This window comes from Gallus gallus, chromosome 5, assembly GCF_016699485.2.
Source record: "Gallus gallus isolate bGalGal1 chromosome 5, bGalGal1.mat.broiler.GRCg7b, whole genome shotgun sequence".
NCBI classification, from domain to species: Eukaryota; Metazoa; Chordata; class Aves; order Galliformes; family Phasianidae; genus Gallus; species Gallus gallus.
Window position 1 is genome coordinate 27,229,634 of NC_052536.1, and position 16,136 is coordinate 27,245,769.

At 43.6% G+C, this 16,136-nt stretch overlaps 1 protein-coding gene across 5 annotated transcripts in view; it reads right to left on the reverse strand.

Annotated features, from left to right (window-relative positions):
- Positions 1–1,130: 1,130 nt before the first annotated feature.
- SMOC1 (SPARC related modular calcium binding 1) overlaps positions 1,131–16,136 on the reverse strand; it is a 121,299-nt gene continuing 106,293 nt past the window's right edge. For 4 of the 5 annotated variants that reach the window (XM_015287582.4, XM_001231760.7, XM_040702037.2 and 1 more), the window contains exons 11-13: positions 11,320–11,567; positions 6,210–6,260; positions 1,131–4,565 (exon numbers count right to left, since the gene is read on the reverse strand). In XM_015287582.4, coding sequence (XP_015143068.1) covers positions 4,549–4,565; positions 6,210–6,260; positions 11,320–11,567 — 316 coding nt within the window. In that variant the 3' untranslated portion in view covers positions 1,131–4,548. The remainder of the gene's footprint in view (positions 4,566–6,209; positions 6,261–11,319; positions 11,568–16,136) is intronic. The other variant, XM_004941688.5, reaches the window with a different exon arrangement.

Sequence of the window (16,136 nt, forward strand, 5' to 3'; positions counted from 1 at the left end):
AAAAACAGCCATTAAAATTGCTAAGTGGGCCAGCCCACAGATAGAGAATAGCAAAAAGCATCATTACCTGTGGCCCAGTCAGCTGCAGGCTTTCTAGCAAGCACTCCTTAGAAAATGCTTGCTGTACTCCTAGTTTCTGAGGTGCTGTTTTTGAAAACCCAGGCGTTCCCCAAGCCAAGGAGCACCCCTTCTGCAGATACTGCTGTCTGATTTAACAGCAGCTTTGGGAGGGCTGCCAAGTTATTTTGCCCAGAATGGCTTGTAAGGGCTGGCTGCTAGAAGTCAGGAGGTTGGCCTTCTGCATGGGGATTTTGTTACTTACGTCAAAGATAAGGGGGAAGGGGGCACGGGAGGAAGAAAAGTCTTCTACTGGAGGTGGAAACAATCTCTCTGTGGTTCTTCTGACTTGCTTACAGAATCACTGCAAGGCCAGGGAAGGATGAAGGCCCCTCAGAGTGCCATGAAGAATGGCCTAAGACTTACTCTTTAAAAAAAAAGTCCTTTCCTATTTTTAATTCTTTAAGTCTTGTAGGACTCCAGAGATGACATTTACTGCTTCTCCTTGAGCTCCCAAACTTGTCACCTTGGTTATACAACAGAATCGGCTTAGGTTGCCAGTTTATTCCAAAAAATCCACATTGGCTTCACTCCTCCTCTCTTCTTCTTCTTAAAGTTTGCGATACTTTTGTCATTTAACTTACATCTAAGGACAACAGCTTTAACAGTTCCTCCTCATTGAGCGATGCACAAAGTCTCCAACTTGAGAGGATGTGAGATGAAATGGCTGTCTTCTGTCCCTGGTTTAGGAGAGGGTGCTTTGAGATCACAATTGGCTGTGGCTGCCACCTTCGGAGGTCACCTCTGCTCTGCCACTGAAGACTTCAGGGTCTTTTGAAGCAGACTGGGCAGAGTCTGTTATTAAACCCCAGAGAACAGCACTGTTATAATTCATCCTGGAGGCTTACACACAAGAGAGAAGCATCCTCAGATCCAATCGAAGACTGAGACCTGACTCTGGGAGAAGGAAAGTCTCTTTTCCTCTCTTTTGGCAATGTGTAAGTAAAAGAACATTATGTGAAAGAAAGATGAGCTCCGAAAATCAATATTCAACAAGAAACAACCAAAAGACATTAGAGCAAAAGTTATCTATTTTATTACAAAACTAAAATCAAACAGATGCCTTTCAGTCTAACAAACAATGCCATAGGCAGAAATGTGCTGGGGCAGGATAAGTTCAGTACAAACTTAGGCCATGGAAAGCAGTGCCTTCATAGGAGTGAATCCCACCATAATGCAACTCCCTCCAAGACATCATGTCCTTGGAGGGTTAGCAAAAAAGGATATGGTTTTGCTTCAGGCAGGAAGAGCAGATGATTTGCACTGTAGAGCCCTGGTTCTCCTCTGTCACGAGTGTTTTCAGCTGTCATTTAAAGTAGAGCTGGAGAGGCCCAGGAGGACTTGTAGGATGAGGAGAGATACTCAGGGCCTGCTTCCAGGCACAACTGTGACACACCCTCTGCCCCAGCTTGGGTAGGCTGCTACTGATGCAAGGCAAAGCAGAACATGCTTGCCACTGCCAGATAAGGACATTTGGCCTGGCAGCTGGGTGACTGGCAAGAAGAACCAACAAGGGATGAGAGGAGCTGAAGCATTGCTCTGTTCTGACCAGTACAGACTGTTTGGACAACTCAGTGGATGGATTATATGAATCAGGACCAGTACAGCCTTGTGTGAGCTTCCAACACACAAATCCTGAACAAGTAATCTAACCTGTGTCCAGACTTTATGCAGTCATAGTGGTTGGGTCATGCATGTCAATGTACAAATGCTGCCATAAGCTGCTCAGAGGCCTGTGCAAATCCAAAGTTGTGATGATGGGAGTTGGACTCCTCCCATGAAACTAAAGAGGGAAGCAATATAATGCTTGGACCCCCACCCATCCATTAAGTCAGCACTAATATAGCAACACGAATATCCACCAATACCAAAGCTAACCTTGTTTGATTTCCTTGAACAACTGACTCGGTTTTAATTGCAAACTACATGTGAGCGCAGGCCTTTTAGACCAGAAGGATACAAGGATGAGAAAAAGGTCTGCAGAAGGATATTAATGTGACAGGCAGCAGCGCTGGCTGGCTGGTTTACTCACATTTCCAGCATTTCCAGATGAAAAGATGCAATCATTTCTAGCAGCTCTGCACACCCCTGCAATTCTATGGGGCACAGCCTGACCCAGTGGCTGGATGACAGAGCTCCTGTTGAGATCCAGCTGTCTGGGTTTGCTGGATGTAACTATGCAATTAAAAAAAAAAAGAAAGAAAGAAAGAAAGAAAAAAGAAACAAACAAACAAGAAAACACCCAGCAGCCAGAGCTTTTACTTTCTAAGACTAGCATATAAAGACAAGGAAAAGGGTTTTGTTTTTTTTTTTTTTTTTTTTATACGATTCATTCTTTGCTCCTACAATAGGAATAACAAGAGATAGGAACATTTCTAACTATACACTAAACCAAATCATCCCAACACACAAAAGGTGAGTGCTGGGCATTTTAAAAAGAGAAGATGCAATTGAGAAGCTGGGAGCTTGCAGTCCAGGAAAACACATACATTGTATGTGAGGAACCATAAAGGATTGAGCTGCAGGATCTGCTCTTGCTAAAGGGAACTTTTCTATACGTTACAGAGGTGTAATGTACACTTCAGAGATTACCAGAGGTGTTTTCAACTATATAAAACGCTTCAATCAGCTCCAATCTACTTCTCAGGGAAGAGTTGTTTTTGCTATTATAGGGTTATTTCAAAAACGCTTGTTATTTTTTCTACTTTTCCATTTTGGAAACAAGGCACTAACTTACTGCATCAGGACAGTGCTGCTGTGATGTGTCTGTCATCAGGTGATGTGCCAAACAGTGGCCATGTTGCAACACTTACACCAAAGCAGCAAAGTCTCAGGGGACAAGTCCACCTTCCGCAGTAACACAACACTTCTACAAGCAATTGTTGGTGTGATCTCATATCAGCACGGCACAGTGTCATTTCTTACTACTGGTTCTGGGTCCAGAAATGAGTGGCACAAGGATTGCCAAGTCTGAAATGGGAAGTTGCTCAGAATTCCTCTAGGAATGGGCAAGTGCTGCTGGAGACTGAAAATGCACAAAGCAAAGCACAGCGTGTCCCATCGCACTCTGTCCAAGCCCAGGATAGCAGATCTGCTGACTTTACAGCTGCATCTGACTGAAGTTAAGTAAGCAACAAGTTTGGGAAAACTGCAGGTGGCTGAAACAGCTCTTGGCCTCCAGGAGCACCAAGCCCTTCAATCCAAGCCTTTGCTGTTACTGAAATGTGCCACTAAAGTACAAAAGCACAAGAGATACTGATACCAGAGAATCAGAAGTAGGTAATCAAAGCTAGACAGGCTGTCCCCTGTGCAGGAGAGGAGCCACCAAAGATAAGATCAGTCATCGCAGGCAATCCTTTACCAGAAGCATGGCCCAAGCTGCAGAGTTGAAGCACAAGTAAAAGCAGACTCTTGGGAACCAGCAGCATGATCGTGTCTTTCTGCACTGACATATTCGCTCTTTGCTCTTCAGCAAAGTAACAGGCAGTCTGATGCTGCCTTTTGCTGATTCCTCAGTATTTCTATTGCTTATATAGATGAACACTGTGTCAGAGAAGAAGATGCATGACATCACTCTGCTGATTCTACCAGGGTCTATGGTTTCCATGCCCTTCCAATAGCATTAGATTCCCAGGACATGGCACATCTTTGCTAAGTATGTCTTCTGAGCCTGAATAGCAATGCATTTGCAATTCATTTCTAACCATTCTGCAATGAGTGCAGAAACTATTTCTACATTTCCTTAATACAACCCTTTCCAATCCCTACTCTGAGGAGCTTTGCAGTGCACAACTCCATGCTCTCTCAGAAGTCCTGACGCCTGTGACTTGCACAGAGCTGCACAGTAATCAAAGAGGGGGTTCTCAAGAAGCATTTAGTATGTGGGGCACTGTGTGCACAGGTCATGCTGATATGCTTACTCCTTCATGCGTGGGGACGGTAAGAGATCGGTTTGCAACTGAATGATGGATCAGATGGCAGAAATGAAAGCATTACTGTAATCCATTAAAGGCAAAGTGTCCCTCTAAGCCTAACAGCCTTCAAAAGCAAAGGGAGGAACAGAACAGTGACTCCAACCCCTGTACAAGACAACTGTACAATTTACATACATATTTATATACAGTATATAAAATTCTCTTTCTTCGAGTCCCAGTGAACTCAATTTTAAGTCATCAGTAGCTGTTCCAATTTTAAAAAGTCATGATCCTGTTTCCCCCCGCTCTCCAAAGTATTAGATAATGGCATTGAAAAGAAATTAAAAACAAACCCAAACCAATTATTAGAAAGTGCAAACGTTCTGGGTGCCACCTCTGCTACATTGGATGTTGCTGATGCTGCATGCTTGCTCATAAGAAGCAAGGTGTCCATCTGTCGCTGTATCTTTCCTTCCTTTGGGTCGGCTCCTGCCTTCCCTTCTGTCTTCTGCTGCTGCTACACCAAGCGGCCTACTGAAATGGGTGGGGTGGGCAAAGAAAGAGAAACAAAACAGAAGCAGGGAAAGTGAGAAAAAAAAGGCAAAACCAAAATGGCTCCCAAATGAAGTAGGATACAGTATACAGCTTCTGCTGCAAACATGGCCCCGTAAGGCTGAGATCTCAAGTAAGCTGCGAGGCTGAAAACAACACGGGGCTAATGAGACAGCCTTGCTGAAAAAAGTGTTGACTGAGTCACACGCAGCCCTAGGGATTGATATATTTTTAAACATAAACCACCACTTCCCTCTCCCTCCCCCCTCTTGGAAATCGGCAGGCAGTCTGGATAAAAAAGCTGGTCTTTCCCTCTGCTCCTCTGCCTGTGATGGCTGATGCAGAATCGCACTGCTGCACGGCTGCCCCGCCACCAGCAGCCCCAGAGCCAGCTGCTTCCGTCCCTCGGCAGGCAAGCAGGAGGCAAACATTCAAGATCTCTCCCAGTCTCTGTGACAGCAAAACACAGCAGTTTCCTCGCTTAGCTCTTCTTCAAGACCTGCCCGCATCACACCCTCTGAAGTCTAACAGGCTGATGAATCTGGGTGTCCCGGGGCCCTGCTGAGCTATGGCTCTCCCAGGGGATGGTGCAAGCGTGCCGCTCAGTGAGTCAGGTGGACGTGCACACTCCCATGCTCCTCACTTCAGAAAGCTTTTTTTTAAGTCCCTCATCAAAGGTTCTTTAGGAATCAAAGCATTTATGGGATTAGAACAAGCGCTCGCTGAGGATTAATTACAGGGAAAACATGGCAAAGAGAAGGCAGAAGTATGGATCTGATTTTCAAATGGAGGAAAGCTACTAGACAGGCCTCACTGCAGCCAGTGTGAATCAACACGCCCTACCAAGTGGGGGCAAATATTGTTAAATGCAGAATTACTCCGGGCTGTCATAACTGAATCTCATTACACAGCTTTGCAAAAGGCTCTCACAGTGCTCAATGAATAACAACAGCAGACTGACCTCAGTGTCTTGATGACCTGTCCTACACTAAAGACTGTGGGTGACTAGGAAAGAGCTCGAAGCTATAGCACGTGATGTTTGCAACACCTCTTCTCAGCTTTTAGTGGCAAACAAAACTCAAATACATGCTCAGAACTGAGGACACACCAGGAAACATCACTGTTTCTCACAAGACAAACTGAGACACACCCAGTGAAGCCGTGAGGCAGCAGGTCTGAAGGGAAAGCAAACAAAAGTTGTTCTTCACACCTGATGAAAGGGTGCAATTCACTGCCACAAAGTACAGAGAGCGGACATGAACTGGGACACAGAAGAATATTCATGGGCACATGTCCATGAAGCAATAAAACATAAACGCAACTAATCGCCTAAATGGCTGCTTTCTAGAAAGAGGAAGAGTAAAGCAAGAAGAGTATTCTTGCTGTATCCTACTCTGATTCATTAGCCACGTGCTGTCTGCCACAGCTGAAGACGTGGTACTGGACTTTGAGCTGATGCTGTAGACCTGTATGTTATAATATCCACATTTCTTGGGAACAGCCCCAGCTTCTAGTTATTTATGCACTGCTATTTGTGAACATAGGAGGGCAGGGAGCACAAATTTTGGGACACGTGAGCGTAACAGACAAAAGATAAAGTAACAAATATTTTGGCAAGATACTCACTGAAAGGGTTAAGGCCTTGTCTTTTTCCACTGGGGAAACTGCTCAGGCTACCTGTAAAATCCAAGAACCACGTTAAACGCAGTAGATGTCATGGCATGACCAAGGAGCATCCCCATCATCTGGAGCTCCAAGGAGCTCCTCCTTTCTGGATATGCACACAGCAAGTCCTGCCTCTGGAAGACTCACATGCAAGAGTCAGACCTACAAGCTTGATAGCGAATGCTAAACACCTGAACATCACAAGATCCAGAGGTTTGGTGTGGGCAAAAAAGCAACTATTACAAAGTTAAAAGAAAGTCTGGAAGGAAGAAAAGGAAAGATGCAAGTAGTGACATGAAGTTTCCCAAAACAGTCTTTGCTATGAAATGAAAGATCTGAACTCATATCTGGCAGAAGGGCAGGAACAGACTGCACAGCAATGACTGTCACAAGGTAAAGGCACATGCACCCCACACCAGATGGAGCTAACAGCAAGCACTTTTGCCTCTACAGTAAACCAGTTCCCACCACCTGCTGGGTACTGACAACATAGGGACTATAGGAGCCGAGCACTCCCAAAAGTATGTTTCAGTTCCTGCTGGCTGCTAAGTAGGGATTTCAGGCAAGGGCCTTGCTAGAAGGGGGACCTCCTGCTCACAGCCAGAAGAATGTTGCCACCCCCAGTTCTGGCCAGGCTGAAATCATTGATGTGTGTGTGCAGCTGACTTAGGTGCAAAGTAAGGCATGATCTAACTTGCACCAGTAATACAGGTACTCACACCTAAAGAACATTTTGCTGTGTGGAAAGAAGATGAGCAGAAATGTAGCAGCAAGGTGGGAGAGCAAGGAAACTGCAAGAAGACAGATGCTGCACCCTGACAAGGAAAAGAGAGGGAGAGAAAGGCGGCAGCTGCATTTGAAATGGATCACAAAGCAAAATATTTTAGCTTTAAAAACTGTTAATAAGAGGAACTGTATAAACACACTAAGCGATTGATTTCAAGGTCCCCGAATGCCAGCCTCGTCTCAGCCATCTGCCCTGGCGAGATCAGAGAGACCGCTGTTAGCTTATTCCTGTGCCTGCACATAAAAAGCAGGGCTCCGTCGCCAAGAGGCAGATTCTTCCAGAGCTAATTGGGACTCACCGAGGGGCCTGGCAATAAAAACACAGTCCACTTATGAACCGCTGCATCCTTGGGTGCCTGTTCCCCTAGAGGGTGCTGCTCAGCCGTGCACAGCCCCGCTCTGTGCATGGCCTTTGCCCTCAGCCTACCTGCAAGCTAAGGGCCTCGCTGCCTAGGGTCTGCACTCAGCCCCTCGAGAACTGCAGCTAAGTCTAGCGTGCACTTCTGTGACTGAGACTGCTTGTATTCAGAAAGATTTGGGAAACTACAGATAAGTTGATCCAAAAGGCCTGCAATGGCAGGCGGTTGCAAGGTTGGGCATGACAGACCTTTCCAGCTGGCTGGCAGGGCTCTGTGCTTTCTGTGGGCTTATTCCCAGATGCATTAGTGCAAGGAAGCTAACAACTGCCATAAAATTGACCATCTTTCACTCCAAAGGCAGAGAATACCATCTTCTGTCAGCTACTTTCAATATAAAAACAGGCCAGCACACATAGCTATAGAAAAGACAAAACCCCAGCAGAGTAACGCTGAGTAACAGTAGAGTTACTCAGCGCTAACAGAGTAAGTTAACAGAGTAACAGCAGAGTAATGCTGTAATGAGCATAAAGTTGAAATGAAAGAGAGGAAGGGGTATAGCAGATGGGGACAGTGGGTAGATAGAGTATACCCGTGAAGCATTTGGGTATTGCACGGTGACATCCCATCACTAAGTAAGTTTCGTAACGCGTGGTATTTGCTCAGCCTCACAGGTACACTGTTTGGGGTAATAATTCTAGCGACAGTATACTTGGCCAGATGTCTTCCAAAAGAAAAAGCTCAAGGAAACCCCAGCAGTTTTTTTATAGGTAGAAGTAATTCCTCTGACTCACTGAGCAAACCTGTCACTTTTGATGGGGAAGAAACACACTCTCAGGAATCCTATCTCATGTCAAGACAATACAGATGTTCCACAGTTGGTTCTTATTCTCAGGATTAAAGGAGACAAACTATAGCATCCCTACTGAACCCCAAAGGGGAATATCTGAGCAAGGCAAACAAAACCAAGCACTGAACCAGCAGAGCTTGTTTACATCCCTACCTACATCTAATTTCAATTAAATATACTCTGAATTTCAGTTCTATTAACTCAGTCACTACCTAAATGCATTCAGCAGATATCTTACGGTTTTCTCATAGCCTCTCAGACTGTCATCAGCTTCCTACTGTCATCAGTTCAGAGGCCTTTCTGAGATGACCACTCCCTGCTACCTGTTCCCACACAACTGCTTGCCTAAATAATGGAGTATCTTAACTCCCAGAGGTCTCCCAAGCACAAAGAAAATCAGTCACTTCTGCAGGTACCAATTAGAAGGGTCTCAAACACCACTGAATTAATTCAGCCATTTAGATTGTCCATTATTTTTCCTTCTTTCTTTAGTAGCAGCACCCACATTATTGGGTGACCAAAAGGATTAAGAACATGCTGGAGGAGGGGAGGACAGATAACTCTGCATCTCAGACAGACTTGATCCTAACCTGGAAAGAGCTCAAATTCATGCTTGTCATTATGAACACTGCAGATGAATCCTCCCACATAAAGCTTCCTTTTACCCATGAGACACATAACATTACTGATTTGTCTATGCCCTGTCCTCCCACCAAGCAACACTATTTCAATGTTTGGATGGAACTGATTGCAAAAAAAAAAAAAAAAAAAAAAGCAAGAAAAAAAGAAAAGAAAAAGCAAAACACCAAGAAAAATGCAGAAGCCTTAACATTTGTTTATCTTATCATGTCAGACTCTACAAAATTCGTATTTAAGCTTTATTTTCAAAATCAGTACAAGTGTTCAGTTTGCTTAGCAGGAGGCACACTCAGCTGGAATGATGACCCACCTCATTCTAGTCCTTATGCTGCTGGATTCCAACCACAATTTGGAATATTTGAGGCAAGTTTACCAATAATGAAGTACATCAAGGGGAAAGGATGACTTTCCTTGCCTCCCTCAAGCCCTTCCTCATCCAAATCCAGATCAGAAAAACCTTTCTAACAAAGATTTTGTTGAAACAAGCATTTCCATGAAAACTTTTGGATTTATTTGACTGGCACCTTACAACAGAAGCTTCCCAACCAGCGTTTGGCTTGGACCCACAGTGACCTCAGCCCAAGCAAGTGTGCAGAGACCACAGCATAAAGAAACACAGAGAAGGAATACGTGGACCAGCTGGCTGATTGCATGAACCCATGTTCTGAGATAAGAGGATGTTTAAAAAAGGGCATTACTGGCTGTTTCTTAATTTAGAGGTTCTTGTAAATAGAAGGTAGAGCGAATGTTATCTACTGCCTCACAAATTCATTACTCCTTTAAGAAGGTCTATCACAAACTTGCACACTGTGTACTCCACAGTATTCTCATTTGTTTTTTCCTGCATGCTGGTGGACTGCTCCCTGCACTGGCTCCCTCTACTGCTTGTTAGTCCTCATCATTCTCTAGCCATCCCCAGGTCATTTCTTAAGAGTTCTCCTTCCACATAAATTACCCATTTTACTTTGATCCTCAAGACCTATCAAGCCTCTAGTAGGTATGTGGAGCTGTGTGACAAAACAAGGTTGGAGCCCTTTTGCACACAATCTTATCCTCATATAATGGGATAATCAGGAAAGGTCAGGCTGTGTTCTCAGCAGTCTGGAAATCAGGGACTCACAACAACATCTCCCTTGCTGCTTGCTCTCCTCTTTACTTGAGCTCAAAGATTCTCATTTTCTTTTCTCTCCTTTTTTCTCCCCCTTCCATAAAAATTCTGAACAGTCAGTGGGCCAAGGCAGCAGATTCCAGAGAGTCTTATTCCAGGCCAAATAGTAATAAAACTCATTTGGCATATTCATCTAGTGGGAAGGTAATAAAATTAAGGAACAAGACTGCTATTTTGGTATGTAATTTCTCAGTAAAGTACCAATGACTAAGAAAAAAACTTCCACTGAGCTAGGAAAGCTTAAAACTTCTCACAGTTGACAAGTAACGCAATGGCCTTATTATGATAACAAAGGTATTTGCAAAGCACCCAGAAAAAGAAACTTCTCAACACTCAACGGTACTCTTTCCCTTCTCATGCATGCTAAACCTGAGGAAAGCACTAAGGAAAAGCTAGGACTGGAAAAAGAAAGCTAGCCATCCTCCCCAACCAGCATGACAGTTAAAACAAGAACTGTCTACACAACCAAAACACCTGCACAGGAAATTAGTCCCTTGGAATCTCCTTGCTTACCTTCTCCTGCCAAGCAAATCTGCCCATAGTCAAGAATGACTGATAATTATTGAATACGGGTTGAAAAGTTTCAATTCATAGAATTTCCAAAAATATCAGTTTGGTCCAGGTTTCAATAGAACGTGAGGTGAAAATGAAAGAGGAAGAAAAGGAAGAAGGGTGGGCTGATTGCTCAGCCACTAAATAGGAAGAACAGCTATTCCTATGCCCTAATTCTCCCCCCAATCTTAAAATGTAATTTAACTCTGAAAAAGTCCAACAAGTACAGTCCTGCACTTTCCTTCTGAGTTGTTCTCTCTGCGTCATCCCTTCTCCTGCATGCCGGATTTAGCAATGAAAATAAATATTATTTCTGTTAGTCAACAGGGCCTCTGGAGAAGGACTGGGTCTGTGCTGCCTCATACATCATCCAACCTACATGGCTGAGGCAACAGAATATTGTTAGCAGTGTATTACTCAGAGAGGTCCTGAACTGAGCTGCAGTTTCTAAGGACTTTTACAGTACAAGCAGGGTTCTGGGAAAGGCTCATCATTCTGCCCTGTATCCATTTAGTTCTTAGCACAAAGGTCTGTGATAAGGACTTTAAGACAGAGCCATAAAAAGAATGAACTACAGTTGCATGGCAGGATATTAATCACTCATTTTCTCATGCAAACTGTGGCATTTTTGAATAATCTCGGATAAAACTGATTCCTGAGTTTTATGTAACTCTACATCAGACATTTATTCTCACAGAATGGGGAAGGAAAGCCACTTACCTCCTTCCTTGCTGACTCCCAAGCACCCTTTCAGCTCCTGAAGGGAGATAGACTTGTCCTTGTTGAGGTCACAGTAGTCAGTGAAACGTCGGGCACATTTCTTGGGCTTGGCTTTCTTCTTCACATAGCGCTTGAAAGGCTTCAGCTCTCGCTTATTGATGTCATTGCTGCTGTTGTTGTCCAACTGGCTGAAGTACCAGTGTACCACTCGCTCCTCCAGCGTGTGGCTGGGGTCTGGCTCAGAGAACCTGCAGGGGGGAAAGCAGAGGCCCCCGACAAGTGGGTGCTCTTACCAACGCTGTCATGTGCATGGAAGAGCCACATACTATGACATATGTAAAGCAGGATAAATACACAAACCTTACAATCTTCTCCTGTTAGCTGCGATCTTCAGAGAGAGAGAAAGAGAGAGAGAGAGAGGAACTTTATCTAAGAATGTCCTTTAGCATTAACAAGTGGTGACAAGGGATTCCGGGAGACTGATACCCTCAGTAGCTCTGTCTCTCTTCACATCAGTTGCTGAAACTCTGCCTAATCCCAGAGGATTCCCCTTTGGAGGGCAAAAAAGCAGCCTCTGTGGTCCTTTTGACCCTTGAGCTACCAACATGAGAGCCATGAATGCCAGCTGCCACAGTAGTTTCTGTGATAGCAACATCTAGGCTTCAGAAAGGGAACAAATTTATTTAATGCAAGACACATTCATTATTTGAAAATGTCCTTGGCAAGATGAAACATTCTTGCTGTATCTATTTATATGATCTGAACTCCTGTGCTGTATTTGCAGCATATTTAATGCTTTTCACATGGTTGATTTATACACAAGAATTCCGCAGCAGACAAGCACTGCAAATCCATTAAAAACAATACTATGGAACTGGCAACTTCATGTGCTCCATTTCTTACTCATTCTGATATTACAACTTTGACATTATTTGGCTCACATTTTCTTTCTGTGGACGACAACAAAAAATATCAGAGAGGAGGAGGACAAGAGGAGGAACAGCCTCAGCTGAAGACGTGTGAGTAGAGAATACTGCCTTTCAATCTCAGGCCCTTACTGAAGAGGCAGTAGGTCATGGTATGAGGTTACACAGTATGAGGTGCTCTCCAGTAGGAAAGGGGCTATTCCTCAGTGATACAAAGAATCGGGGAAGAAATCCTTTCTAAAGAAGACTTCTTTTCTTTTCTTTTTCTTTTTTTTTTTTTTCTTTAAAGTTCACTAAGGTAGTCTGTTTTTTCTCCAAATGATGAATGTATCATTAAAAAAGTTAAAATGATGCTGAGACTTGAGCCTTTTTCCTCCCAAGCATAAAGCATTTCAGGGCATGGAAATTAGTGGACAGGCAGTCAGACATGCCACACTGGCACTGGCTGCTCTGACTTATTCCAGGAGACACGTCCAGCTGCTGCCTAATTCCTTCCCCAGCGATGAGAGAGGGACAGTTGTGTGCTGCAGGCAGCCAGGTTCTGGTGTGAGTTCTGGGCATCCAAGCTAGAGAAATACGAACCCAGGTTCAGTTTCACTAAGTTGTACCTTATAAAATGCATCTTAAGACTATCATCGACCTTAATTAAGAAACTGACAGGATATATATTTAAATAGCCATCAAAAAATTCTTTTTTGGGAACTAGAAGGGTGAAAATCCATTTGACCTTCTCATATGACCCCTTGTGCCTCTACAATGCAGCTACAAAGCCTGAAAAAGAAAATCACAACCTACAGTCATGGCACATCGCTAATGTGAAAGGCAGTCGCTATCTGGAAACATCTGGATCCCCCTAAAAGTAAATTCACACACTGGGAAGAGGCAAATAACCTACACATTGTATTTCACAAGGTTTTACTTGGGAATGTCTCCTTCATCATTTAATTCTTAGCTGAGAAGCAGCCTGGCATTCAGTCACGGCATCTGGTCAATGTACAGTGGGATAAACACTGCGTGGGAGGAAGAAGAGGTTGGGAATAAGTTTGTCTTAGTTTTGGGAGCCAAAACACAAGGCAAGCCCCTGGAGCTACCTATGGACAAGTAGAAATTGCAAAAATCTCCCCAGGAAGCTAAGGGAGTGCCTGGATTTTTTAGAGCCTTGAAACTCAACATGAAGAACAGGATGACAGGAGAGAATAAAAACACATCCTGTGGCTTGTTTTTATGACATTTATAAACACAGTCATTGGCCTCTCTCCCTTTTGGAAGTGAGCTGGCTATCATTTGAAGACTCGCATGTTTCCAACAGCCACAGGGAAGAACTAGAAGTTCTGTATTGCAAGAGAGGAGCTTCTGCTTTTGCTGAGATAGAGGAATACAACCCCAGTTTTTTCATGTGAGATTCCACACCTTGGCCTGCCCTTGGCTCTGACCCTTGTTTTCTGAAGACCCAGATCTCAAGACACAGAAATGGAGAAAAGGGGAAGAGCACCTCTAGCACTGACAGTAGAAAGACAGGAGCACTAGCTTCTCTCTACCTGCTGAAGGGACACTATGAAGTAGGATTTAAAAGGGCCTTTTTTTTTCCTTTTTTCTTCAGAAACACATCGAGGAGGAGCTCTCCTAGTTACTAGAAGAGGCAACACGGTTTTCTCCAGCACTTCCAAAAAGAGAACCAAGGCAATCCACAGGCTAATACAAATACATTGACTCATGAGGTGATGATGTATCAGTCTTAGCCACTACAAACAAGCTGAGCGTTTATACTGAATACAGCAGCACGCTAATGGAACGAAAGGGAATTAGTTTAACTTCTGTGACTGTAGGAGGAAGGAAGATAGAGCCATTACTAAGTTTTTACCACTTCCTGCTGGCTGGCCTAGAAGTACTGCAGTTCCTGAGCTGGTTGCCTGCCCTTTCTGATGAAAATCCAGAATCCCAGAACAGGGAGGACTTCGAATATCCACATCATCTCAGTGCAGCCATACCTTCCCTGTGCATCGTGCAATTACGTGATAGACTGAGAATGCTGAGGTTACAACATCCATCTAAATATCTTGTCTTTCAAGACTATCTATGCAAGACACTTACTTTCCATCCATGAAACAACTTCACAGTATTGCTAAGCCGCTTAGTTTTGCTGATGTGCCATGACAACGAGCATACATGCTGGGTCAGCTGAAATATATCTGAGGGCTCTAAGTGTTTTGCCAGTGCAGAGTTTGAAGGAGTATTCTTGGGGAATTTTATTCTATTGCCTCTGCATTGCTGTTGCAAGAGAAATGCATCAGTCCTCAGATGCAAAGTTAATTTGCTGTGCTGCTTCTCCACTGCACATTTTCAACTTACAATAAAACATCTCTTACTCCAACAGCAGTCACGTGAAAAATCCACTGAAGGTGTCTCTTGCTGCAGTATGGTAACAATTTATCAGGCTTCTCATGCAGACTACATAAAAGCCAGCGAGTTTAGCTCCATTATACAGCATAAGCCCACAAAGAGCCCAAGAGCCCAACAGGGACAAGAAGAGAGGTCTCTCATTAGCAGTCAAGAACAGGTAATCTGCTCTTTCAGCTTTCTTACTAATTCACTATTAACAAGTGAATAGTTTTGTCTAAGTAATCTTTTGCTCCTCTTCACGTACAACGTGCTGCCAGCTCCCTCATGGGAAGCTCTTTACTTATCTCTTCACTGGCTAATGCCTGAAGACACCTGGGTTAATGTACTATTACTTTTAACAAGGCTATTTTTTCAGCTGAGACACACTTCCACGGAACATCACCATATCATCTGGTCTAACTGGGGTATGGACAGAAAGCAAAGAAGCTATGAATAAACATGGACACGTGCTTCTTGCAGCTGCACTAAAATCTGGAGCAGAGAGGGAAGAATATGCCAAAATACCACCTAGGCAGCTTGAACACACTCTTCGCAAGCAATCTATAATGCTTTCCAGCCCTTGAGGTCCCTAGCAAGAAAGAAGGAGTTAAATGCACAGGAAAGAAGGGGAGGTATCTAGCTTAAAATATAGAAGAGCGAGGTCAGACAATACACTCATACCAAAACATGTACAGTGTGCAATCACATTCTCCTCCATCGGGCTGTACTGTAAAAGGGTAATAGGCTCAACTACATTTTACTGAGTAAAACCAGGTCCCTTCCTTTCAAAGTCAATCCTTTGCTCCCCAAACACTTGGAGCCCCATTGCATCCCACTGCACAGACTCTCTATACTATTGCAGTGACAGAAAATCTCCAAACACAAAACACTTCTCTGGGAGAAAGCAAGGTTGGAAACTCTGAAGTACCCAGCAGATGATCACCTATTTGAAGGTTTTTCCAAAATCCATTACTTTCTAATACAGAAGTGGCAACAGTTTTAACAGACGGAAGTAAAATTCATGATTCTTCTTGCCTGCTCTGCTTCCACTTCATAGTCTCCTTTTGCCATTCCTTGAGGTTGCGTAATGTAAAGCTAAAAGCTCTAACTGTAGAACATGGCTTGAATCAAAGAGGATTACTCTAATGAAATTGTAAAATGGATTGTGTATTTGTTTCCTTATTCTCCCTTTCCCGTAGGGAAAGAGTCAAGAAGCTAACAAAAAAAAATAAGCTGCATTCAGACTAAACAAAAGGTTACTGCGCAGTCCAAATTCATTACAAGGAATGTATAATTCCTCTACAGCTAAAACTGAAGCTATCTTCCCATTACAGACCCAGTTTCTTTCTCTCTTCCCTCCGGCTAAGTTGTGTATGAAACATTATTCTGAACACAACTTTTCTGAAGATTGTGGGATAAATCATTTAGGAGGTTTAAAAATCAACTCCCTTCATTCCTCATTGACTTTTAAAAGATCCTCCTATTACACGATCTCTCTCATATCTTTAATTA